We start from the raw sequence: 24,120 nt of genomic DNA, 5'->3' as shown, positions 1-24,120 counted from the left end.
CAAGCGGGGGAAAATTGCGTCGGCGATCGGTTGTCGGAGTTCCGGTCCCGCTTTGGGCTATTCCGTCTTCTAGCTGTTTACAGTAATTCTAAGCCGGCCACGCTCCCAACTCGGCACTTTTACACCGCCAACTCCGGGTCAATTGACTCATGACTGCATCGAAGTAGGATCATGTCCCTGAATTGCGCAGGACCTGACACCCTCATGAGCTTCATGTTGTTCTAGAGCCAGTGGGCCGTGGGCTGATTGTGATAGGATTAATGCCCAAAGCAAATTAGCTTCTCGGATTTGAGTCACGCTTCATGAAGGTCTGAGTACTGTACGTGGCCCTGGATTCTAGAAGGCTCATTCCTACGCGTCCGCCCGATCTTGCTACAGTGCTTCACAGTCCCCATTAAACATGTCAATGATACCTATTCCAAAACATTGCATTACTCAGTACACTCATGGCAATCTCCTCAAGACTATCGATTAACAAGTTGTTGACGCATATATCAACGCACAAGTTCACCAAACAGATTCTCCGACAGCATTCATGGCGGAATGTCACTAGCAGCCTGGTCCGGAAACTTTCTGAACAGGTCTTTGAGATGGTCGATGGGCGCAGCCAGTAATCCGGCCACCGTTTCAAAGGGCGGTTTATCAGGCGCCGACGGATGACTGCGAGTCGGGACGAACATCTTCGTCCGCTTAAACGAGGAGACCATGGCCTTGGACACCTCCTTATCCAGTTTCGCTTCAAGCTTGACCAGGTCCTGCTCTTCTTCTTCCTTGATGTGCTGAGAAAGGGAGCCCCAGAGTCCTTGGATGGTCGGGATGAACTCCGCGTCGTGCGGCTTCAAGTTCTGGAACTTCTCCAGATGGTCTTTCACCTGAATCCACGTCTTAGTCTCATCCCACTTCCAAGACTGTCTGGTAGAAGGGGCAGGTCCGCTGAGCTTACCGTCTTGTGTTCCGCCCGGTCCTTATCGGCCATCGCCTTCCCGTCGGTAAGGTGCTTCTCCATCGCGGGGTAGAGCACCAGTTCCTCCGCGATAGAGTGGCGGGCCAGCTCCCAGGTGAACTGGTTCTGCCACCGGCGCTTCTCGTCGTCGCCTGCGGCGGTCAGGATGTTATTGTAGGCCTCTTCGAGGTCGCGGTGGTCGTTTTTGATCGCGTCGCTGATCAGAGTCATTGTGGACGGTTTTCGTGCAAGAAGTGGGCACGTATGGTTATGATCAGTGGCAAGTCAGCCTCAGCAGAACAGATGGCGGTGTTTTAAACTACCAAAATACCACTGGCTGCTGGACATTACCTCCTTAGATCACTTCAAGGTCACGTCATGATTAGCGCTTGACAGCTCAGCATCCCAGAACATCTAGCATGTCGCGGATTGCGTCTACGGCTTGCTGGGATGATACACCGGTCATTGTCCTTTTCTTGGTTGGGAGTCCCCGGAAGCATTATCCCGACCACTCAGGTTGACGATGCTGTGACCCCGGCAAAAGAAAGAGTGAAGCAATCGAGGTTCAACCCCTCATCTGACCCACGAATCACAGTCAATGTATTTCAATTCAAGTCAAGTGGCAAACAAGCAATATTCACAGATCATCCCCGCAGATACAGGAATTTTGTGGGGTAACACGAAGGCTGGCTTTTGATCCTTGGCATTAACACGAGCTGGATGCATCCATCACCGCCACCACTATCACCAGCGATCGAAAACATCTACAATGATCCACTCACTACATCACCGCAAGCCACTGTAACCATGCTCACTGGCCCCCACTCAGCTTACGTCTCTTGTTGGCGCGCTTAGGATGAAACTCCTGGGCATAGACCTTGAAGAAGTCCGGGGGTTCCTGGGGATGACCCCCGGTGACGTCATGGAACGCCGTGGTGGAAATGTAGTTGGTCTTGCCCTCGCGCACCAACGAGTAGTATTCTAGCAAATACTGCACCTCGGACTGGTCGCTGTCTGACTGCGCTTGCAAGACTCGCTTGGCTTCGTTTCTGCAGGAATTCACTGTTTAGTCTCGGATGCCCTAGTTTGCCAACGACAGGAGGGAATGAACCCACTCGGAGATATCCTCGAACTTCATCTCTTCTCCCAAGGCCTGGCTGGCTGCAGACGCCAGTTCGTCGCCTGTGGCAAGCATCGGGCCTATGTCCCACTCAGCATAATTTCGCCTTTCCAAGATGAGGGCGTGTCTTGTACATACCCGTCAGCACCATCAATTGACCTCGGTGCTTGTCACTGAATCCGTGCTTGCCCTTCCCGCAGAGGACATGCGCTGCGACTTGGGCAACATCCTAGCAGCAGTCAGCTTCCTCGTCCGGTCACAGCCCGTAGAAGGAGCGAAAGATACCCCCAGCGATATGGGTGCGAATTTATGGTCCTTGCCAATCGGCAGCGGCAGGAGCCCTTCCTCTTGCGCCTGGCGGGAGTACAACAGCAGGTTTTCCGCGTAAAATCCGGGTCTGCAGGTTCCAACAGTTATTACACCGATTGTTTGAAATCCATGCATTCGTTTTCCAAGCCCTACCGTATAACAACCGGCGAGTGACCGGTGGAAGTGGAGGGATCGCCCTTGCACGCGAGCAGCCGCACTTCGAGATCGATAAATTCCCGCAGCCGGGGCTGTCGGTCCCGCTCGGCGAGATCACAGCCGGCGGAGCTGATCATGCACACATTCGCGACCCCGGCCTGCTTGGTCGCCTCGATGAGCTCGCTCGTGATGTCGAGCTTGTCCGGGTGTGCGGGCGGGATCACGCATATGGCGTCCGCCCCCGTCTCCTTGAGTGACCGGACCATCTCGCGGAGGCGGCCCGGCTTGTGGGGCACGATATTCACCCCCAGTTTGCTCAGCTCCTTGCAGGCGCTGGCGTCCGGGTGCAGCGTCAGGCCGATCACGGAGCTGACGGCTTTCGTGAACTTGGGGTCCGTCAGGATCAGCTCGGCGATTAGGGAGCCGGTATGGCCGTCCACGGCGGTGATGCATAGTTTGCGGGACATGGTTGCTTTGATAGTGAGAATTGAGAGCAATAGATTCTATTTGTTGATAGTATGTACACTGAGAAGTTCATCATTTTAAGGGAAACGCTCTTGACGCGGATTTTTTTATACCCCAGGTATGAAGGACTTTTGTTCCTCGCGTCATTCTGAAATCATGGGCTATTCGGATCCAGGCCATGGATACTCGTATTGAGATTGTGTGCGGGTCGGTCATCTGAATTATGCACGGCGTTTCGATTTGTAGATCCATTGGGGTGTACCGCTGTTGAATATGTAAAACGTTCCAATGAGGTAGTTGCAGGGAGGGGCAGCCAGCGACCTTTTTCCTTTGCAATCGAGCTACAGCGCGTTTCGCCTAACATCCAGCAATATCAGACATGGAGATATTAACTGTACAATTATTACAGTTATGACGACCCATGGTCCACGTCCATCGCAGCGCGACTTCCCCAATGCGTCATGCCATGTCACGTGAGCGATGCAGTCACGTGCCATGGTGGCCCCCTCCGCCTTCCGTTCGGATGCCCAGCTTTTGTGGTGGCATTGATGGCATTTGGCATGGTCTCAGGGTTGTCCTTCTGCCCTGCCCATGCAACGCAACGCCATCCCTCCCATAGTTCCCTAGCCACGCCACAAAGAATGGATCCATCCAGCCAATCGTATGCCTTTCGCATACATCTTCAGGTGCAAAATTCTTACTAACATTTATTAGCCCCGGGAACATCACCCCCTTCTGCATCGGTATGACATTCGACACCATCTCCCAGGCGCGTCACACCCTTCTCCGCCATACAGCCGACCGCCATGAATCTTACCTCGTCGCCAAGTCAGACCCCGCCCGCCACATCACCAAGTGTCGGGATCCTCTCTGTAAATATGAGGTCCGAATTGGGACCAAGAAAGGACAGCCTCGCGTGACGGTCTACCACCCCCACACGTGTCCCCCGTCCACCCACGACAACTGGAAGCAGTCCCGGTCGTCCAAGCTGAAGCCGGAATATGTCGCGGCCGATGGGGGGAGTCGAAAGTAAGGCTATGGATTACCCGAACAGTGGGACTGTGGCTGAAGGTTGACGTGGAGTAGGTATGCACGACGCGACTTGCAGTCATCGAGTGATGAGGAGGGTGATGGCTTGGACCGGAAGCGGCAGCGATCGCGCCAGGCCTGCACGCAGTGTCGGTCGCGGAGAGTCAAGTGCGATGGCAATGTTCCATGCAGCATGTGCGCGAGCTCCAACGTCGATTGCGAGTATGTTTCGAGCGCGCATCCGGGATCTGCACGGCGAACTGTACCAGACGGTGGTCACGTGGCTGCGCAAGGAACCAGCGCGGTTCGCACCGACAGCCCGTCAGCTCCTCAAGGGATTTTGGAGCCCTGGAAGCAGCGGTTCGTGGGGCGTCAGTCCTCGGTCGCGTTTCCTCTCTTCGTGGGGCTGGACGTGCAGGCTCCCAATCCCCCACGCCTGCATTCATTCGCCTACAACCCGGGACTCCGACGGGAACCGGAAACCCGCGTTCGATTTCAAATTGCCGAGGTCATCGACTGGGAAGTGGCCAAACGCCTGATAGATGTCTACATGGCCGCCATTCACCCATTGTTCAACTTCCTGGACCACGAGAAACTGCGTCAGCGGGCCGAGGACCATTGGCACAGGAAACCTCAGGGGTTGAGTTTTGAGGCGGTGATCGGCGGGGTCGTGGCACTGGGGTCGCTGTTCCACGGTGCCGAAGCAGCATTGACCCAAGAGAAGGAGTTGTGGGCCGTGCAGCACGCGAAAAGCATCCTCGAGGACTACGTCGCCGGCCGATTCCCGACCATCGAGCACGTGGCCGCATACTTCCTGCGCACGCTATACATGCGCACGACGAGTAGACCACATGTCTCCTGGCTCTGTAGCTGCACCATGATGCATCTTGTCGAGGCTACGGGACTCCAACACGGGCCTGACGGCTTCATGCTGGCGCCCGGCAGGGCCCCGCCCGACACGGCATCACGACAGCCGTACAACCCCAGACGCACTGCGCAGGTGGCCGAATGTCTGCAAACGCTGATCGCCTGGGACTATGGGCGGTCCGTGATGAACCCCACGCTGCATGCACGGCAAGAGGACTTCTCTGCCACCTTCAAAACCGACCTTTCTTCCCAACTCTGTTCCTTGGTTCAGGCTATACCTGTGAGCACTCCTAGCCGGGAAGTCGGCGCAGGCGCCGAAGATCAAGTATCCGCGCTGCGGAAGGTCATCCGTATCAAAGTCGATCATGACTTCCTGGTGCTGGTGAAAGCCGATCTCATTTTCTGCCTATACCGTCGGCTGCGCCTGATCAACTTCCACTTCCACCCACAGCAGATTGAAGAGATCATCAGCGCGGGGACGGCCGCGCTCGCCCCGGCGCAAAGACTGGTCTTTATGGACCAGCCCTGGTGGAATGTTCTGGGCACTGTGTTCCAGTTCATCTGTGTCCTGCTGGCGCTCGACACGCCGGACAGTCTGGCTGTGATCCCCCGCGCGATGGAGACTCTGCAGAGTATTGCCGACCGGCTCAACACGCATTTAGCTACGGAGGCGCTGGCGACCGTCCGACAGCTCGTGCGGGCGTCCGCAAACAAGAAGCGCAAGGGCATCGACCACCTCGAGCGCTCGCTGGGCGAGGGCACCCACGGCCTCGGGGACGACACGGTCATCCCCACTGCGCCGGACGATGTCTCGTTCTATCCTTTTGCGCAGCCGGACGCGATCGACCTGGACTTTTTCCTGAATATGAGTTTCTAGCGGGATACTTCGTGACTTAAGCGTATTGTGTCCCCGTCATCGCTGGTGTAGACTCTCGGACAACGTGCTCCAGCTTCGTTTCAAGCCCCGACCCAATATCGAAAAGATCTTTTTTTCATGGTGAACTTTTCACTGCACTCACTTTGCGTCGGTATACAAATGCAAGGTAATGTGATGCATCGATGTCATACATACAGGAACAATGATGTAGATGCATATGCGGGCTGGAAAACCGGGTATCTCCTCCGAGCTGTCCGCTTTCCCGGGCGTGTGGCCACACATTGACACCTACGCAAGGATACCCTTGCGCGTACCGACAGTCCTTGCGTGACAAATTACCCTGCCTGTACGGGCCATGTATTGCGTGACCGCAGCATATCACACGTGTGCTGAGCGCGTATAGCAACTCTAAGATGGCGCGCATCGCAGGCACCCATCAGTCCTAAAGATAGGTGGCTAGGCGACTGCCCACCGAGCCTTGACTCCGACATCAACCCAATCGGAACCTGGCCTTCCGGCCCTCACCCGTTATCAATCAATCAGATAAAGGATTCCACCAATCAAAACTCCCACTGAAGTATCTCACTTCTGATAACACCGAGTGAGCCAATCCCCCAGCCCCTAAACCCCGAGGCGAGCAATGTCCGAGACCTCATAAGCCCCGCGCACCCGCCTCGGAGCTACGACGCAATCTGCCATGCTCCTTCTCTCTTTCTGCCGAACTTAGCCCCGATCAACAAAAAATGCAATCCCACCCCCCATCGCGGATCTCCAAATCCCCTCGGCGACCGAGCTCGGACAAGCCCAAACGCAGACGCAAGGCGCTCTCGTGCTACGACTGCCGACGTCGCAAGCTCAAATGCGACCGCGAGGTCCCGGCCTGCGGGCGGTGTCGGAAAGGCGGGATCGCCGAGTCATGCTCCTACAATGAATCCCCCCTTTTGCCGGAGGAGGAGCGGTCCGCCTTGCTGCACAATAGTGCGTACACGTTGCACAGTCCCCAGCCGGCGCCAGCGCCGGCGCCACAGGACCATTTTGGCCCAGGGGGGCCGAAGCACAACACAGTCAACCAACCGGCCCCCGAGGCGAGGGTGGTATCGCTGGCGGCGCCGCAGAACGCAGGCAGCTGGCAGCTACTTGGGGCGTCGTCGTCGGCGACGGAAATCAATGAGGAGCGCCCGTCGATCCGCAGTAACGCGGCCGACAACACCGATGGTCATGATGATGGGATCGGGCCCCCGGGGTCCGGCGGGGAGCGGCTGCGGGTGCAGACGACGATTCTGCGGGGCGAGAATTTCAAGACCCATTACTACGGGAGTACGAATCCAATTAGTTTGATTTCTCATGTGGGTGTTACTCTCCGACTCGTCACTGTGCAAGGCACCTCGCTGATGTTCATGGGGGCTAGTTTCCTGAGTTGCGATCCTTCATGAAGGAAACAATCATGCAGCGCACCTCCCTGCCCAGCTTGCAGCGGGAGTTGAAGGCTCTGCAGGTGAAGTGGAAGGGCATGCGGACGGACCTGCTGCCGCAGCATGAATGGGAACTCGTCAGGCTACTCCCGGACCCGGAGACCATGGACGCCCACGTGCAGCTCTACTTCGACACCTTCGAGACCCTCTACCGCATCCTGCACTACCCCAGCTTCATGCGGGAGTACGAGGCATTCCGCGAGGATAGCCGCGCCGCGCGGCCGGCGTTCGTCGTCACGCTGATGCTAATGCTCGCCTGCGTGGGCTGCCTCGCGGCGCCGCCGGCCCAGCAGCAGCAACAGCCCAAATACATCGGCGACAGCGCGATGGCGCGCGAGCGCGCGACGCTGTGGATTGAGGCGGTGGAGGCGTGGCTACCGCGGCAGAGCCAGAAGCACGTCTACCTGGCGATCTGGCAGATCCGGTGCCTCCTGCTGGTGGCGAAGATGGTGAACGTGGTGAAGAAGAAGCGCACGTGGACGGCGGCGGGCACGCTGGTGCGCGAGGCCATGTCGGCCGGCTTCCACCGCGACCCGACCATCCTGGGCGACCGGGTGTCGGTCTTCGACCTGGAGATGCGCCGGCGGCTGTGGGCGACCATCCTCGAGCTGGAGCTGCAGATCTCGACCGACCGCGGCATGCCGTCCGCGGGCGCGGCGATGACCGCGGACACCGCGCCGCCGCTGAACATCAACGACGAGGCGCTGGCGGTCGACGCCGCGGCGCTCCCGCCCTCGCAGCCGGCGGAGGTGTACACGACGTGCTCGTTCCTGCGGGTCTCGGCGTCGAGTTTCCCGCTGCGCGCCGCCCTGAACTCCCTCGTCAACGATATCCACGCGCAATCCGAGTACGAGGAGGTGCTCCGCAACGAGGAGCGGATCACGGCCGCGCTGCACAGACTGCCCCCGTGGCCCGACGACGACGCCGGCACCACGGGGATGTCAGCACGAGGACGTACCCCAACTCTAGCCCGCGTGCTGCTGGACATCCAGCTCCGACACTTCCTGATCCTGCTTCATGCGCCGTTCGCGCGGCAGGCAGACACCAACCCGCGCTACTCGCTCTCGCGGATGGTGTGCTTCAACGCCGCGTTCCGGCTCATCGACCAGCACCGCCAGCTCAAGGAGGCGGGGAACCACCTCCTACTGCTGCTGCGCCACGACTACTTCAAGAGCGCGCTGGTGATCTGCCATAACATGTACATCGCTGCCAGCGTGCACGGTACGTCCACGCCCACCCTCCACCTTAGTGTCAAGGCAGATATACTGATAAAGTTTGGGGGGGAAAGATAACCTCCTCCTCCAATCGAACAGCACCACGCTGATCCACTACATCGAGGCGGTTCTGCACCTTCTCGAGGAGAAGACCACGCGCCTGGGCACCGGGTACACGCACTACTGGTACATCGCGGCGGCGGCGGCGTTCCTGCGGTCGCGGATCCACGACCCGGCGCACCCGGCGGTGCAGAAGGAGGAGGCGATCTACGAGGTGGTGCGGCAGTATCATCGGGTGCTGGCGCACCAGGAGGATCTGCGCAAGGCGAAGGAGCTTCTGTTTCCGATGCGGCTGATTACGGTGGGTGATGGCCGTCATTTCATTCACCCCAGCAGTCAAATCAGCTGTCTGGGTGGGTGTTAACAGTTGTATAGATGAACCCGCCCGACACCACCACCGCGACCCAACTCCATCTACCCGCAGACTTAACCGGAGCGTCTCTGCTCGACCCGGACTTATCCCGCGTAAGTTCAGACCCTTTCCCCAAAGCCCTCCCTTTGGGGATCAGAAGAGCACCCCAACTAACCACCAGTACAAACACAAACAGCCAACCTTCAGCCAAGAAGACCTCTCCCTCGAAGAATTCTTCTTCGGCAATCCCGCCGCCTGGACGTTCGACAACCTATGGGCGATGGAATAAACCGACCCGTCTTCATTTGCATTGCATACTGATAAGACCCAGCGAATGACATGTTGTTCTGTTTGTGCCGGTGACAGATAACATCAACCAGAATCCCAATCCATGGGCGCCGGCTGATCTCCGAGATCCGGGATCTCCGGTTCGGGTCTAGTGGCCGTGGCTTATCAATGCCAACATCCGAACCAGCCAGCCAAGCCGGCAGGCGAGGGCGAGCACAAAAAGCCAAAGAAAAAAAAAATTAAGAAAAGCGAAAAGCAAACCCGGAAGTTCGGGATTCTTGCCTTTTCGGCGGGAAGAAAGGTTTTCTCGGTGTTTGCTTTTTCTTCTCGGTGGATTGGGAAGGTTTGAGGGAGGGGCAGATTGGGGGGGTATATATGCATGCAGGATTGCGATTGATTTACCTGATAGTCATGTGAACAGATTTAAGGATGAAGGAGGGGCAATTCGATTGCATAATGCAATGGCAACGCGCGGAGCTATCGACTCGGTAACGACGTAGTCCAGAGTAGTACTGTCGACTAGGGGGTCTAGCTGATAACTTAGCCCTCAGGGTCCATCCACCCCACACCACAATCTAGACAAGAATCAAGAAATTGAACGACTGAGCCCGGGATGGACACTGCTACACAATCGGGAAGGGAGAATACTTCCAGGCAAGGAATCCCGACCGTTGGTTCATGATAATCCCGACCCTCCCGCTGCAATCGCAATTTAGGCAACGCCATCCGCGTGGGCATCACATTATCGGTGATTGGGCACACAGGAGTGAAAAGGAGCATCTACTCACTCATAAAAAGGGGAAGGGAGGGGGACAGGGGAATTAAGCTCAGACCTCAAGTGCGTTTCTGCGCCGGAGTCAGACAGGCCGGATTACGTAGTAGACTAGACTTCACTATTCTACTGCGAAGACCGAAGAACTAGCACGACACCTGCATTCACTGCACTAGCCGCCGTCGCATCGCGCACAACCAACATCCAGAACCATCGACTCGTTCTAGATCGCCATCGACTCACACGAGCTTACTAGCTAGGTTTGGGTTGACCCAGAGAAAACGTCCGTATTGTGGCGTGCCGATTGTCGATAGTGTCCCTCGACTCCCTACGGAGGACGGAGTACAACTAACTTAAAAAAAAGACTTGCTTGTTCCTCGGTGATAGAGTTTTGCAGACCAAAGGGAAAAAAAAAATCACGCATTCAAACGATAGACGCGATGCATTGACCATCGGGGAGGAAGGGAGGAGGGGCAATGGCAAGCCACCACCTGCTCACCCGAGTCATAACTTTTCCTCCACTGCGTGGGTTGTTTTTCGCCCAAAGGAGCAGGTTGTGTCGCCATCATGGATCAGTCCTGTTGAAGCGATGCGACGGGTAGGATGGCGCATGAGGTAGGAAAAAATAAACAAAGTTAACCTTACCTAACCAGCGCCAGCGTTGTGCGCGGAGATTACATAACTCGTGCCACGCCGACAATAAGCGGATGAAAATGTGGTTTTTGGCCTTTGCGACCGGAGTTGGCGCCAGAATAAGATAAATGTGAATAAAATGCAGGTAAAGGTGTTCATGCAGACAGACAGATAGTATAGATCACACACAGTAGGAGGGGGGAGGTTCACCGAGTTATAAGCCACCAGCATACTGCAGGCTGCAGATTGCAGAAACCAGATCACCTCCAGCAGGGAAGTACGGTTGAGCGAGTGTCGATCTGCTGATCGGAAACTCCCATGCTTGCAGGGAGGGTAGCTTGCGAGCTGCACCAGACACGCTAAACCGGTTTCTTATCGGGGGCCCGATTCCGTTGGCCGGTCCGAGGATTGACACCTCCCCCATCCCGAAGTTGATAATGCATCACCCTCAGTCACACACAGACATGAGACTATTGATTGAGGATTGTGGGATGGAGCCGGCTCTCTGACGCCATCCCTCAGTCTAAGACCCTCATGGAATAGTCTTTGGTCCAGGCACAGCACACAATTAGAAGAAATTACGCACCCGCATCGCGTCAATGAGCGGTGACTCAGTGACTCAGTGTCAATCTGGCCGCTCAAAATTGCCACTCTGATGACACCATCTAGTGGACGGGGTGGGAGAGGGGAAGGAGGGGCACCAGCAAAAGGGAACGTCAGCACTACTGTGGTGGAGTCGTTGACTCTGCGCCAAAGATTCGTACACCTGGTGAGTTGTGAAGGTGATCGAGCTGTCGCGTCGATGCTCGAGACTTCCAGGTTTCAAAGCCACACACTCCGAGGGCTCCACCCGGCCCCAAAAATAAAAAATGAACACCAAATGCATTATGAATCGCTTATCAGACCCACGTGCCCGTGCACGGACATCTTTCCCTCTTCCAGTGTAGGAAACCTTATTGAATGACTGGCTGGTGAAGTGGTTGCCATCAGTCCCGGTGCCTGCCTGTGTGCCTGCGTGCCTGTATCGCATGGGTGTGACGCCACTCACTGATTGGCAGTGGCCCTGACCGTGCATTATCATTAACGTTTCATGATCCATTGTCACCGAGTGGTTCCTGAGCAATTTTGTGCAGTTGGGCAGTGGCGGTCGAGGGGTTTGTCGGCCTGATGGCAGGGCTGGAACAGTCGGCCACCGATGGGCGGATCCACCCACTGATCCACCGGGGAAGTTCTAGAGCCCTGGCAAGCAGACTTTTGCTCACCCCATGACCTGTTCGGCCTTTCTTTTCTTGTTCTTATCGCAAGCTGGCTTTCCTTCCCCTGGGACCCTATATAGACTCTCAAGGTCCGGCAGTCCAGGGAAGGGAAAACTGTCAACCAAACAAGCAGCTCTACGTTTCCTTTCCTCTCCAAACCAACACCAATTCACCTTGACTCTCCCCGCCCTTTGGGTGACGGAGTAGTGCCTGCGTACATACATACACTACACACCACTATCGAGTCTCTCGTCCACCCAAGGTCTAAACCTACAATGTCCTACACCTCTTCCTTCCTCTTCGCCAAACCGACTCCTCCACCCGTGCGCCCTCAGCGTCGCTCCCCCTTCGCGACCAAATCCTCGCTCCATCTCCATCTCTGTCTCGTTTCCGGCGAGAAGTATGAACACGAAAGCAGCGCCAAGCAGCCCGATCTGCGCCGGTGCCTCGGCCATGCCCGCGTCCATGAGAAGTCCATGGAGCTCGTCAAGCGGGACATCCAGGTCCACATCCGCTCCATGGGCAGCGACAGCGACGATGACCTCGACAACGACCTGCCCGTCCCATCCCGGCGCTCCCGCCGCGGCTCCAAGCCCTTGTCCGCGGCTCCTGCCCCGGTGAAGTCGGCAGCTGTCAAGTCGACCGCCGTGAAGACCCCGTCCATCAAATGGGCCCCGGAGCCCACCGAGAAGAAGAGCCTCCTCGACAAGGGCCGCCGGTGCATGGAGAAGATTTTCTCCCGCCGGAGTGGCAGTGTGCACTGGTCTCAATCCGGAGTGCCTGTTGTCGCTTGTTAAACTCAAACCTATTCTTCACTCAATCTCGACCACGTCTCATCGCGCTTGATCAACTCAATATTTCTATCAAAACAACCACCCATCACGGTCCTCACCAGACCCAGGGAACCACGCCGTGTCCGGTGTCTCTCCACCTGCGACTCCATCGGCAATTCGTCTGCTCCAATCCAGACCGACTCCTCCACAGGATCACTCATACTTCCCGTCAGTACATCCGCTACTGACGCGCTTTCATCCGATTGAGAGCTTCGAGTATCCTCATCGTCTCGGACAGACTCCCTCCACCTCATCATCATCATCCTCCTCCTCCTCCTCCACCATGACGAAGCAGGGCTTCAAGATCACGGCCTAAAACTCCTTCCTAATATTTCCTTGTCTCCTTTGTTCCACTATCTCGGCGTCACCCATCCTGTCTAGCGTTCACTCCTGTTATTAGAATATACCACCTAGAGCGTCCATGTCCTATAGAGCATAGATCAGACCTTCCCTTTGCCGTGCAAGGGAAGAACCAATAATGATGAATACACTTTCCAACACAACATTCTCCTTCTCCTTCTAGCCACCAAACCCCCACAAATCCAAGCTCGATCATCAATCACACTTCAGATCCCACACCAACGCAAACCTCGCGATGCAGCCTTACGAATACGAAGCCAAATACCTTCTAGAACATGAGAAATCAGTCCTCGCCAGAAATAGCTTCCCCCGAAACAACACATCCCACAAAAGGGGAATAGGGGGGGGGAGAAAGACTGGAACCCGCAAACCCGCTACCGGGTCGATCGGGCGGACACGGGGCGGTCACCAGCCCAGCAAATGAGCGAGACCGGATCGCCGCGGGTAAATCCCCCCTCCCTATCGGGGTCTCGTTCTTCCGGGATCTGAAGTGGTGCTACGGGGAAGGATTCCCGGGGCGGCCTCGCTTGGTTTTCCGGCGGATTAGGTCTGTTGGTGCGATTGAGTCGCGGCGGTTAACTTATCTATCTAGTACGAGTACTCCTACTCGGGAAGTGCTATTCTCAGTTCTTTACTTTATGGGTTTCAATCATGGGTAAAGTCACCGATAGGCAATGGTGCTACAGAGTGCTAGTCCCGCGAATCATAGGTATAGCTACTGGAGAAAGTACGAGTATTCAGGAGGACTATTGAGCACGAACGACTAGGGTTACGTACCCGTACCCCTGCTCTGATCCATGATCAACGGACCTGATGTGTACATGTACTGTACCTGGGGCTGGAGGTCTAGGTGTGGGGTAGACGCCGCTGATCAATCCGGATGGTGTCATTCCAGCTGAAACAGATTGCCGGATCTGCAGGGTCGGGTCTTTGACGATCCGGTGGGGAGGGTGCGTGGTGGCTGTGATGGGATTTTTATAGTACACACTTACATAACGTCCAGCAAGGGGACAGCTGACGTGCTGGTGTTGCCACTGTGGGACGGTGGTTCGGTTCCCAGTGCAATGTCGTTGAGAACGTGCGATGATCGAGTGCCGCGTGACGTGAGATATATATAGTACACGAGGGGAGTAAGTTATGGGGTAATGACTAAGAAATTTGTATCCAAGGATAGTCACGTTACTCTAGCCCAGAAAATGAGATGGACGGGCTACAGTCATCGATCCACTTCGATATTGTGGCACAATGGCTGGTCGAATCCACGAATACATGATTTGGTCGGCTCAGGGACCTGCCGAGGTCAGGGATAGCGTGGTCGCTCAGATGGTTTAACAAAACATTGACGGGACAGTCCCTGTTATCCAAGCTTGATTCGAGTGACCATTCAAGACTGACTACATCGATGATACTATCACAGTTCTGGCATCTCCAATTGAATAACCAGATCGACTTAACTAACTAATGTGTGTATGATTACGAAGCCCCGTGGATAGCATTTGGGCTAAAAATAGATCACATATGCAACATTTATCCGCCCTGAGCGGAAGGCAGAGGCAGAAAAAGGCCGGCAGCCGGCAAGAACTTTTGCCGGGGATTCATGTTGTCAATGATACACCGCCCAGTGTAGACATTACGCTCCGTGTTGCTGCGAAATCAAATCAGACCTAGATTAGGTGTCAAGAGTGTCCTTCATCATCCCTGCATTCAAGACCCTGTCAGCAGTGGAGTGCGATCACAGTTCAAGCGAATCCTAACTTACCGGCCGCTTCTACCCGGATTCCCGCTTAGGACCCTTTTAACTATAAGCCTGTACGGAGTAGACGGCCATGCATTGTGCAACCCGGGAAATGGTCCCCGTAATCTCACTAAAATCTGACTCCAAATTCAACAGGCCAATGACGTTAGAAGAGCACCTCGATGATCCAGAAGCGAGAAGCTGGGCATGACTTGGCTTGTTTTGTTTTCATTGTGTACAATTCCATTGCGTCCCCTCTACAAGACCCTGCTGATAGTAATTCTCCGATTATCAATGCTGGATATCACAGAGTCAAATACCACTGCTAGATGTCGCAAAGCAAAGTACAATATGATGATTAATCGACAGCAGCGAGAGTGTACAAGTAGCCACTTTGTAACGATGCATTGACTAGCTTGACTAGCACAGTGGCTAATTTAAATTAGATTGGACCACCAGTCGCAAGATTGAATCTAAATACATTATCATGCCCCTTAAGCTGGGAGCTTCGATTCATGTGCTGAAATTTCACCCAAAGTTCGTCCACGGTTGTTATGCCCGGTAACAAAATCGGCGGCCCCAATGCTGCATAACGTGTTTCGCATGTATGTCCAATCCGTGTTGACACATCGTCCATACTAAACAGACTGCCTTCATTAGCATCGGCCTCGGCCTGACCATCTACTCATTTCTCCCCCAACTCCATCTCACCCGATCCAAGAAGGACACCTCAGGCCTGTCGCTCTTTTTCGTCGTCCTCAACACCATCTGCGCTACGGAACAGTTCCTCGTCGGTCTGATCTACGTCAGTCTCCCCCATGGCGCAGACTTCTTCATCGACAACCCCAAGTCCTGGGGCGACTGGCTGAACTTCTGCCAACTTGCCACTGTCTGGGTGCTTTTCGTTCTTCAGTAAGTATTGCGACCAGTTGAATTTCCCATAAGGCTCAAGGGCCACTCATGGGATTTACACACCAGAACTGACCCCAAAGATTTGGCATGTGTCTCTGGTATCCATCCCCCGGACTATCCCGCGGACGAAAGATCTACGCGTCAACTCTCTACGGCATCTTCCTCGCCATCTCCCTCGCACCAGGGGCGTTACTCATCGTGTTGCTCTACCAAGACCCGGAGGCTGACCTAACACACGCGATCTTCAGCGGCTGCCATCTACTCTACGTCAACCCGGCGGTGACGTGGCTCAGTCTGGGAGCGTTTCTGTGTCAGGCGGTCACCCTGCTTCGTCCAGGACCACACCACCACAGTGGCATCAGTGTGCGGGGACTGGGTGCTCAGGCGGTTGTGTTTCTGCTGTTGGCGGGGGCCTGGCCTTTTCGGGTCACCAGTCCACCTTTCCCAGACGACTATCCGCTGTCTTGGCCGTTGGTCTATGCTTGGTTCCTGTGGGTGGGGTGGCCGGCGGTGGACAGTCTGATTTTCGCGGTCGGACAGGGGCTCTTGTTCTTGCTGGCGGCGCGGAGACGTGCTGTCGTCGGCGCTTTGGAGGCTACCGCAGGGGAAACCGAGCCTTTGCTGGCGAGCAGGTAATAAGGAAGCCTTGTTGTGTCAAGGACAGTCTGACACGCAGATCAGGCCGTGAAGGGTCCCACCAGATTTGCACCGGGTACCGCGTTCTTGGGTCGGTTGCTCCTGGGGCAAATCCACCCCTTCTCTGACCTAATTCAAGACATGTATTGGATGCCAATAGAGTGGAGGTGCATAGATGTCTTGTCTTCGATTGTAGAGTCCTTGATTGAGATCCATCAGCTGTTTTCTTTGCAAGCATATCCTCGCCGCCCTGGTTTCAGATGAATTAACAAGTGCTTACTTGACCATTCCACCCCTCGACCCCCTTCAATCTTCACCCTCGTTTTGGTCTGGAGTATGCTTGGACGGCTACAGAAAGACGCCCAAGTATCTCCGCCAACAATACTGAGTGGTCTCATATGACCAATTGCTAAGAGGGAAAATTTGTTTACCCTTGGAAATGCAATAACAAGCATCCTATCCCACATGTACGCGCGGATATCGCACTGTGTTGCGGGGAGTTCCTCCACCTGCGCCGCCCTTCATAGGTCAGGAGCAAGGGATCGGCAACCCCGATCGGAACGCTGCATACCATACTAAGACCGCGGAAAGTCGGCTTGGTTGGACGGGGAGTCTATTTCCGCACGGCTCCTTGTTCTCCCTGCAGCCGTGTGTGGCCCAAAAGCCCCCCTGGGCCTGAGTTTTATGTGACACAAAATATGAAGACCGAATTGCGATTTGCATACTTCCATGTACGGTCGACAAAACACAAACAAACCGCGAGGTCCCGCGTCGAAACCACTCCTAGTCAAATTGCTATAAATCCGCGTCGGTTGCATGTGGCAAATAGAGGATCATCATTCACATCGACGTCGACAACCGCCTCCACAACCCCGACAACAACAAGATCAACACCGACCTCCACCATCACCGCCAAAATGAAGTTTGCCCTCTTCTTGTCCAGTGCCTTGGCTGCCATTGTTCCCGCCTTGGCCTACTCCTCGACCCAGGTTAGTGGTCTTCAACTGGAGGAATGCGATGACGAGACTAACATCCACGCAGGCCGGACTCTTCGCCCAGGACCACTTCCTCGGGCCTTACGTTCACAGCAATGGGGATGGATCTTGCATTACGACGTAGGAGCAGGCTGCCTTACTTACTATGGAGGTTGTGCTAACGCTACGATGTATAGACCCGCGGGTGTCATCAATTCTGTTGAGCTGATTCCTGGCATGACATGCCAACTGTATCGGTAAGGGTTCCACCGAAGCTCAGGTTGGGCTATACTTTTTGTTTTACTTTGCTTCTGACCACCTGCCTTCCGACAGCGAGCCGAGCTGTGCTCAGGAGCCTATCCCGCTCAAGCGCGATAGCGCCTCGCTCAGATACGACATCGGAGCCCCGGCGCAGAGCGCCCGGTGCCTGAAATAGATCCTGGTCCAGACACCAGGCTGGACTTTCGGACATCGACAAAATCTCTTTGTACCGATAGCCTTCTGTTCTTGTAAAAATTGAAATTCCTCTTTTGCCCCAATCTCTTCCCGAGCTATCCTTGCCCAGGGCGCGATAGACCTAAGTGACACTATAAGCGGATCTCTGAGGCTCTGTTCCTTGTTGAAAATCTCCAAAGTCTGGAGATCCGAGTGCTTCGACATCATTGCGGCTCCTAACACGATTCCCATCGGTTACTCACATACGCCGCACCACAATCGGAGAGAGCGATCCGTGTTGCATGAGTACACCCGTCGCACCACGCGCGATGCAGTGCTCCGTAATGCAGCCACTGTGTAACCCATGCACCCTCCCTGTTGCACTAGCACAACCTAAACCTATACACGGCAGTCCTATAGTGGGTCCAAGCTCAATATATTGTGTGACTCACTCGGCTGTTAGCGTCAGCCTCATCCGACCCCGCGTGCAATCGTGCAGGATATACTTGCATCGCAACACCACTGAAAAGGATACACCCCGCCGCCTGTTCCCGTCGCACTTCCAAATCCATACATCAACCATGGATCCACCCGCACAGACACCAGCCACCCAGCGCGCCCTCTTCCTCCCCGAGATCCTCACTGAGATAATCGCCTGGATCCACGCCGACACGCTTAACACCTGGCCCACCACGCGCGCACCCCTCCCCCCAGAATCCACCCCCACCCTATCCGCCGACGACTGCGACGACCCTCCCAAAGAGACAAGCATCGACGTCGACGACGACCAAGCCTCAATCGCCGACACCACCTGGGACGAGGACGCAGACGAGCACGAATCCACATACCACTACACCCGCGCAGGCGCCCTCTACCGCTGCGCCCTCGTTAGCCGCCACTGGTCGGCCACGACCCTCCCCGTGCTCTGGCGCGACGACCTCGAGTGCTCGCACAGCAGCAACGACCTCCTCGACCGCCTGGCGCGGATTGCCGACCCTGCGCGCCGACAGATGTACGCTGCGATGGTGACGCGCGCCCGCCTCGTCACCGCCGCCGAGCCGGTCACGCAGTATTACGGCGCAGCACTGCGCGAGGTCGAGTTTCCCCGGCTAGAGTCTGTCACCTTGGTGTGTCCCGGGGCGGGCGGGGGTGAATTGTCGTGTGTGCCGCCGGTGCGGGGTGGCCAGGTCAGGGTGCTGGAGATCGATCCGCGGTTCGAGTCGTGGCCGGATACGTACTGCGTGCGGCATGCGGAGTGGAAGGCGTTGTTTGAGGAGATTCCAGTGGGTTTCTTGTCTTCACCTGTGCGGGATGATGATGATGATGGCGGATGAGCTGACTAGGTGACTTTTGGACATACAGACAAGATTCCCGAATGTTGAGACGGTGGCGTTTCTGGACCGTGCGAGGGTGTTTCCCGGCGCGTTGGAGCGGTTTGCGGAGAGGCTTTCTGCTTTGAAGAGGTTGGATCGCCGACTTGTTATCGAGAATGAGGATATTTATAGTCCCGGGTAGAGGGTGCATGGTGGGATGTGGGTTGTGCTGGGAGAGTGGGGGAGGGGGTGGGCGAAGGTTAGGGCTGGTTTTCAAGGTATGTGCTGTACTGTACTGACCCGCGTCAAGTCTTCGCCATTCTTTGGTGGTTCATGATCTCCGAGTTTTCCCGTTTGGCTTTCTTTCACGCTTCCCGCTCCTGACTTAGGGTCACCGAGCTGGACTTGATTTACCGACCTCCCATCTTCCATTTCAACACGATATGAGACATTGTTCCCAACTCTTATGTTGCCACATTGTCAGTCAAGTTGAGTCAATTACATTGCTTCTCAATACCCAGTCACCTGTTAGGATCATGGATTGTTGCTCACCTTTACTGACTCGTCGGAGCGTGCAAGTAACCTTCTGCGATTGGGCAACTTCGGATAGCCTTGTCTGTCACGCACCAGAAACATTTCGACGTTGCACAACGCAAATACAATGCAATTGCCCATCTATGTGCCTATCCCAATTACTCAAATCGACACCCCAGTAAACCATGAACATACGAAACAAACAACACCGCAGAAAGAAAAGTGTTTCCATCCTTGAGGCAACAACCACCCTCACCGCCGATACCACATCCGGGTGACCTTCGTGCGCCGCATCTTCTTCTGCAGCTGAAACACCCCGTAGAGGGTGGCCTCGGCCGTCGGCGGGCAGCCGGGGATGTACACGTCCACGGGGACGAGGCGGTCGACTCCGCGCACGACGCTGTAGCTGTAGTGGTAGTAGCCGCCGCCGTTGGCGCAGCTGCCCATGCTGATCACCCAGCGGGGCTCGGCCATCTGGTCGTAGCACTGCCGCAGCGCGGGCGCCATCTTGTTGGTGACCGTGCCCGCCACGATCATCACGTCCGCCTGGCGCGGCGACGCCCGGAAGATGATCCCCAGCCGGTCCTGGTCGTAGCGCGGCATCGACACGTGCATCATCTCGAGGGCGCAGCAGGCCAGCCCGAAGCTGAGCGGCCAGAGGGAGCCCTGTCGCGCCCAGTTGACGATCTGGTCGAAGGTGGTCCTTTGGGAGGTCAGTGCGAAGATCCTAAGGGGGGTAAGGGTGGTTGCGTACAGGACGTGCTCGGCTACGTTCATGGGTCGTTTTTCGGTCGAGAGAGAGGTGGATGGTGGTGGGGTGCTGCTATCTGTATGCATCGAGCGATTGAATGTGTTGACTGAGGGGAGGGCGCGAGGGGAGTGCGTCATGTAAGTTGATTGCGCGCGCAATCGAAAGAATAGAGATGCGACTGCTGAACGAGAGACGGGGATATATTGAGGTCAGCGGAATGGCCCAAAGTTCTTCATGTTGGCGTACAGTACCATGATTGAGAATCCGTGGATGACTTGAACGTAACAGATACATGTCGAAAGTGGTGGGGGAAGTTGCTTGTACTAAATGAATATATGCTGACTTTTACCGGTGGGCTCAGGAAATGGGAAATGGTAAAGTGGTAGGGGATGATGAGCACTGGGCTGGGCATAGTATACATTTCCATTTGATGTGGGTTTTCCGACCAGCATGTGGGATTTCCCGACTAGAATCCCGGAAGTCGTAAGGTCTTCCCGCCGGGCCCCACTTGGGCTTTTTTTCGATCTCAGCTCCCACTCACTCTCCCTCTCAGAATCCGACTCTCTCTTTGCCTCATACACCTAAACGTTTCAAACTCCTCTTATTATGTCGTCAAAAGGCATTCGAGAACCATCCAATCTCAATTCTCTCTCGCTCTCTACACGCGACGCACAGACTACAGTGGCTTGTAGCATCTGCAACAAAGTATTCACCACTAAGAGCCACCTGCGACGACACGAAGCGAGCCGTAAGCCACCCCATTCTTACAGTATTCCCGGACAAGATCTGAACCCTAGTTAGATGTGCCGGTAGCCAAGCTGACTTGCAATCACTGTGGTGGTGTATATCGGAGAAGGTATAAGACCTCCAATACACTCTGAAAGATCCAGCTGACCTTACTCTCTACATGCAGGGACGTTCTACGTCGCCATCTCAGAACATGTAAGAAGGGTGGTGACTGGCAACCTCCCGACCATGGCAAGCCGGGAAGAAAGCGGAAGGCCTGCAATGCCTGCGCTACAGCTCGATCATTCTGCGACGGGGACTGCCCGTGCGAGGCCTGTCTGCAAAGGGGCTTTGTATGCTCATTCGCCCGTACGCATCAGCAGTCCCACAAATCCATCTCTCCCAACAGGCTTCCAAGCCAGCAATTGCCCGGGAGCCTCGCTACCCCGAGCCCAGCGACGCCCATCTCTCAGTCTGTCAAACTGTCAATACCCTTCCTCCTGCATTATACGGATGTCGAGAACGAATCAAGATACGAGAGTCTCCGACTGCTGTCTCAGTGCAACCCCGCAGACTCGAGGTCCGGTTGCTGTGTCGTGAACCATCAATCCCACCACCCTCCCATCATCACCGAATCCTGGGAAAGCCTGTTCAAATCATTCATCAACACTGCTACTTTGGATACCGCCTGCAGCCTACACGCTGCTCCGGGAGACCGGTTTGACTTGAGGGAGCTCGAAAACACGTCGTCCAAGATTTTATCTCTGTTGGCAAATCGTCAGTATCTCTCAGAAGAACGACTGATGGACATAGACAGAGCGAAGCAGCTCTTCTCGCCGCCGAACATCGCCAAATTTCTTGAAGCCTTTTTCGACAACGCCTTCCACAACCACTTCATTAACCCCGCAACCTTTCGCTTGAGCAAAGCATCCACGCTTCTCATCCTAACCATGGTGCTCCTCGGAGCGGTCTACACCTCACCGTACAATGGCAGTGATCTAGAAATGTACTCCAGCATCACCGAACACCTTATATTCAGCGGCCCGTCTTTCCAGCAGTTAATCCATCCAGGCATCAACGCCCTGAACGACGCCAGGACTCTAGAAACCATCCAAGCCGCGATGCTCGTGGTGACTCTGCAGGCGTACAAGCATGACCCGGACAGCATCCGACGAGTCCGCCTGCAACGCCTGCCAGCGCTCTTCAGCGCCATCCGCATGCTGAACCTGAACCAGATCACGAACGACTGTATTCCCAACGTCTCTGGCCGGGACGCATACCTGCTCCGAGAGGGGCTTGTTCGGTTCGTGACATCTGCCCCTACGCGTAGTGCATACCAAACTGACGAAGCTGCATCAGCGTCATGGCCGGCATCTACCTCCTAGACTGCTACTGCGTTATCTTCTTCCGCTACCCGACCCAGCTCCGGATCGAGGAGGTACTCTTCGCGATCCCTGAGCGGGACGACCTGTTCAACGCCCGTGATGCCACAGAATTCGAGCAGCTCGCCGCCGTCCCCAGCGAGCCAGGGCGTAAACCCCGCCGGGTCCGATCCGTCCTGCGTGACCTGATGCGGGCCGAAGGTCGCGACCCCCACCGTGAAGATTACCTCCCTAGCACAGTCCTTGGGTCGTTTCTCGTTCTGTCGGGTAAGTGGGGTCGGTTCGATTCCGGAATCCTCGCACCCGTGTGGCTTGGCTAACAGAACTGCAGCACTCCAATGTGTCCTGTTCGATTTGCTGGCCGTCCACGCCCTCACGGACGAACCCGGGATTTTCAATGCGGTCGAGCGGGGCTTGGACCGATGGAAGGCCCACTGGGATGATTTGTCCCGCGGCGCGTCGGATTCACCCAGCACGAAACGGGCCGGGTTCATCATCCATGCGGTCGAGTACTGGTGGGTGGCCAAGGCCCTCGTCAGGCATCCGTCCGTTGCCGTGCCAGAATACACCACCACTACCACCACCACCAACAGCAGCAGCAGCAGCCATGACGACCACCACGATAGCTTTCGTCGTCTGGTGGACAGACTGACGATGAGCCACTGATGGGTGAGGACTTCGGGCTTGATGAGGATGCACCAGAGCATAAGCTGGAAATTCTATCACCCCTATCTTCCCCAAGCTTCCTTTCTCTGTGCTCGAGCACAGATCTCCGACACAGCTATTCATTTGTACGTAGGTACTCACTGTACTAAATTGGTAACAGTACCTTTGACAGGATTCTGCCGCCTCCTGCGGCCAGTTGGCTCTCACCGCCCTCAGGTAGATTTGGCTTCCAAGCCTAGAAGGTAGTCGTTCGTGCACTGATACCGATGGAGAGATAGAAATCTCAAAATGATGGGGTTAAGGTGAGGCTATTCACACTTCTGCGAAGAACATATCAGGGTGTATCAGAGGACGACCGTGCGAAGATAGCATGGAGAACATAGAGCAGGTGCTCCAACGGGGAATGATCCCCCTAACAAGCAGGGAGAATTGGAAGAGACGCCGTCAAGTGCGAGGTACACCGTTTGAGGAGGAGGGGGGTGGGGGCTTAGTCATCGAGCTGGTCAGGATTGAAATCCCATCCCTCAATTCGGCATCTGAGGATCACGATAGGTACAACGCTTCGGGTCTTTGCAGGCAGACCATCGAACGGTTCAATGACAATTCAGGGTCCAGTACACCGACCGGTGGGGACAGTGGCATGACACTGGCTGTCCATGGGGAGTGGAAGTAAGAACATGATTTCCCAACAGATGTCAAGGCTGGTTGAACTGTTTCACTTCGTGACTTTGCAGAACACAAACAAACGTGTTCCATCGATGTAGCTCTCCCGCTGGGAGGCAAATCTACCAACTCGTCGTGCGTCAGCACTCTTAAGATGGCTTCTGGCAGAAGTCCAGAACCCTCTAGTATGGTCGCCTCTTTCTACACGATCGTGATCCCAACCACACATCATGCATCCATCCTTCATTGGGGTAAGGTGATAGGATCCAAGCCATGTCGTGGGAAATGAACCTGGGTCTCGTCCCATTAATTAGGAAAGTCCCGGACGGAGTGCGGGAGGGACAGCAGTCGAAACAAGGGATTGTGGAAGCCCTCTGGCAGTTCTAA

At 55.5% G+C, this 24,120-nt stretch overlaps 11 protein-coding genes across 11 annotated transcripts; 8 read left to right on the top strand and 3 right to left on the bottom strand.

The window, feature by feature from the left end:
* Positions 1-385: 385 nt before the first annotated feature.
* BO82DRAFT_354916 (HHE domain protein) lies at positions 386-1,356 on the bottom strand. Its single transcript, XM_025635313.1, has 2 exons — positions 944-1,356; positions 386-872 (listed from the first exon to the last, which is right to left on the bottom strand). Exons 1-2 carry the CDS (start codon positions 1,172-1,174, stop codon positions 534-536), a joined length of 570 nt encoding a protein of 189 aa, XP_025491392.1. The 5' UTR covers positions 1,175-1,356; the 3' UTR covers positions 386-533.
* Positions 1,357-1,499: 143 nt separating this feature from the next.
* Positions 1,500-3,059, bottom strand: BO82DRAFT_336782 (NAD(P)-binding protein). The gene is made up of 5 exons (XM_025633365.1): positions 2,526-3,059; positions 2,349-2,460; positions 2,202-2,292; positions 2,059-2,143; positions 1,500-1,992 (listed from the first exon to the last, which is right to left on the bottom strand). Exons 1-5 carry the CDS (start codon positions 2,993-2,995, stop codon positions 1,755-1,757), a joined length of 996 nt encoding a protein of 331 aa, XP_025491391.1. The 5' UTR covers positions 2,996-3,059; the 3' UTR covers positions 1,500-1,754.
* Positions 3,060-3,634: 575 nt separating this feature from the next.
* On the top strand, positions 3,635-5,766 carry BO82DRAFT_392609 (putative C6 transcription factor; the record flags this gene model as incomplete). The annotated part of the gene is made up of 3 exons (XM_025638628.1): positions 3,635-3,654; positions 3,708-4,022; positions 4,080-5,766. The coding sequence occupies 3 exons, from the start codon at positions 3,635-3,637 to the stop codon at positions 5,764-5,766; spliced, it is 2,022 nt and encodes a 673-aa protein (XP_025491390.1).
* A 642-nt stretch (positions 5,767-6,408) lies between these two features.
* On the top strand, positions 6,409-9,377 carry BO82DRAFT_336777 (uncharacterized protein). The gene is made up of 4 exons (XM_025633364.1): positions 6,409-7,112; positions 7,175-8,459; positions 8,527-8,813; positions 8,888-9,377. The coding sequence occupies exons 1-4, from the start codon at positions 6,510-6,512 to the stop codon at positions 9,200-9,202; spliced, it is 2,490 nt and encodes an 829-aa protein (XP_025491389.1). The 5' UTR covers positions 6,409-6,509; the 3' UTR covers positions 9,203-9,377.
* A 2,580-nt stretch (positions 9,378-11,957) lies between these two features.
* On the top strand, positions 11,958-12,810 carry BO82DRAFT_96353 (uncharacterized protein). Its single transcript, XM_025641702.1, has one exon. It carries the CDS (start codon positions 12,089-12,091, stop codon positions 12,608-12,610), a length of 522 nt encoding a protein of 173 aa, XP_025491388.1. The 5' UTR covers positions 11,958-12,088; the 3' UTR covers positions 12,611-12,810.
* Positions 12,811-15,229: 2,419 nt separating this feature from the next.
* Positions 15,230-16,549, top strand: BO82DRAFT_383938 (PQ-loop repeat-containing protein). Its single transcript, XM_025638059.1, has 3 exons — positions 15,230-15,346; positions 15,402-15,653; positions 15,734-16,549. Exons 1-3 carry the CDS (start codon positions 15,324-15,326, stop codon positions 16,287-16,289), a joined length of 831 nt encoding a protein of 276 aa, XP_025491387.1. The 5' UTR covers positions 15,230-15,323; the 3' UTR covers positions 16,290-16,549.
* A 657-nt stretch (positions 16,550-17,206) lies between these two features.
* Positions 17,207-17,699, top strand: BO82DRAFT_402762 (uncharacterized protein; the record flags this gene model as incomplete). The annotated part of the gene is made up of 4 exons (XM_025639338.1): positions 17,207-17,278; positions 17,331-17,404; positions 17,461-17,520; positions 17,597-17,699. The coding sequence occupies 4 exons, from the start codon at positions 17,207-17,209 to the stop codon at positions 17,697-17,699; spliced, it is 309 nt and encodes a 102-aa protein (XP_025491386.1).
* A 560-nt stretch (positions 17,700-18,259) lies between these two features.
* Positions 18,260-19,229, top strand: BO82DRAFT_354909 (uncharacterized protein). Its single transcript, XM_025635312.1, has 2 exons — positions 18,260-18,981; positions 19,061-19,229. The coding sequence occupies exons 1-2, from the start codon at positions 18,280-18,282 to the stop codon at positions 19,211-19,213; spliced, it is 855 nt and encodes a 284-aa protein (XP_025491385.1). The 5' UTR covers positions 18,260-18,279; the 3' UTR covers positions 19,214-19,229.
* Positions 19,230-19,265: 36 nt separating this feature from the next.
* Positions 19,266-19,762, top strand: BO82DRAFT_96306 (uncharacterized protein). Its single transcript, XM_025641701.1, has one exon. It carries the CDS (start codon positions 19,455-19,457, stop codon positions 19,725-19,727), a length of 273 nt encoding a protein of 90 aa, XP_025491384.1. The 5' UTR covers positions 19,266-19,454; the 3' UTR covers positions 19,728-19,762.
* A 35-nt stretch (positions 19,763-19,797) lies between these two features.
* On the bottom strand, positions 19,798-20,322 carry BO82DRAFT_375085 (NuoB/complex I 20 kDa subunit family protein; the record flags this gene model as incomplete). The annotated part of the gene is made up of 2 exons (XM_025637457.1): positions 19,798-20,248; positions 20,300-20,322. The coding sequence occupies 2 exons, from the start codon at positions 20,320-20,322 to the stop codon at positions 19,798-19,800; spliced, it is 474 nt and encodes a 157-aa protein (XP_025491383.1).
* A 514-nt stretch (positions 20,323-20,836) lies between these two features.
* BO82DRAFT_96300 (uncharacterized protein) lies at positions 20,837-23,255 on the top strand. The gene is made up of 5 exons (XM_025641700.1): positions 20,837-21,044; positions 21,098-21,152; positions 21,210-22,325; positions 22,382-22,671; positions 22,736-23,255. Exons 1-5 carry the CDS (start codon positions 20,903-20,905, stop codon positions 23,068-23,070), a joined length of 1,938 nt encoding a protein of 645 aa, XP_025491382.1. The 5' UTR covers positions 20,837-20,902; the 3' UTR covers positions 23,071-23,255.
* The last annotated feature ends 865 nt before the right edge of the window (positions 23,256-24,120 follow it).

Source organism: Aspergillus uvarum, assembly GCF_003184745.1.
Source record: "Aspergillus uvarum CBS 121591 unplaced genomic scaffold BO82scaffold_31, whole genome shotgun sequence".
In the NCBI taxonomy this organism is placed as follows: Eukaryota; Fungi; Ascomycota; class Eurotiomycetes; order Eurotiales; family Aspergillaceae; genus Aspergillus; species Aspergillus uvarum.
The sequence above is the reverse complement of the archived record's forward strand: the minus strand, read 5'-3'. Positions and strand labels throughout refer to the sequence as shown.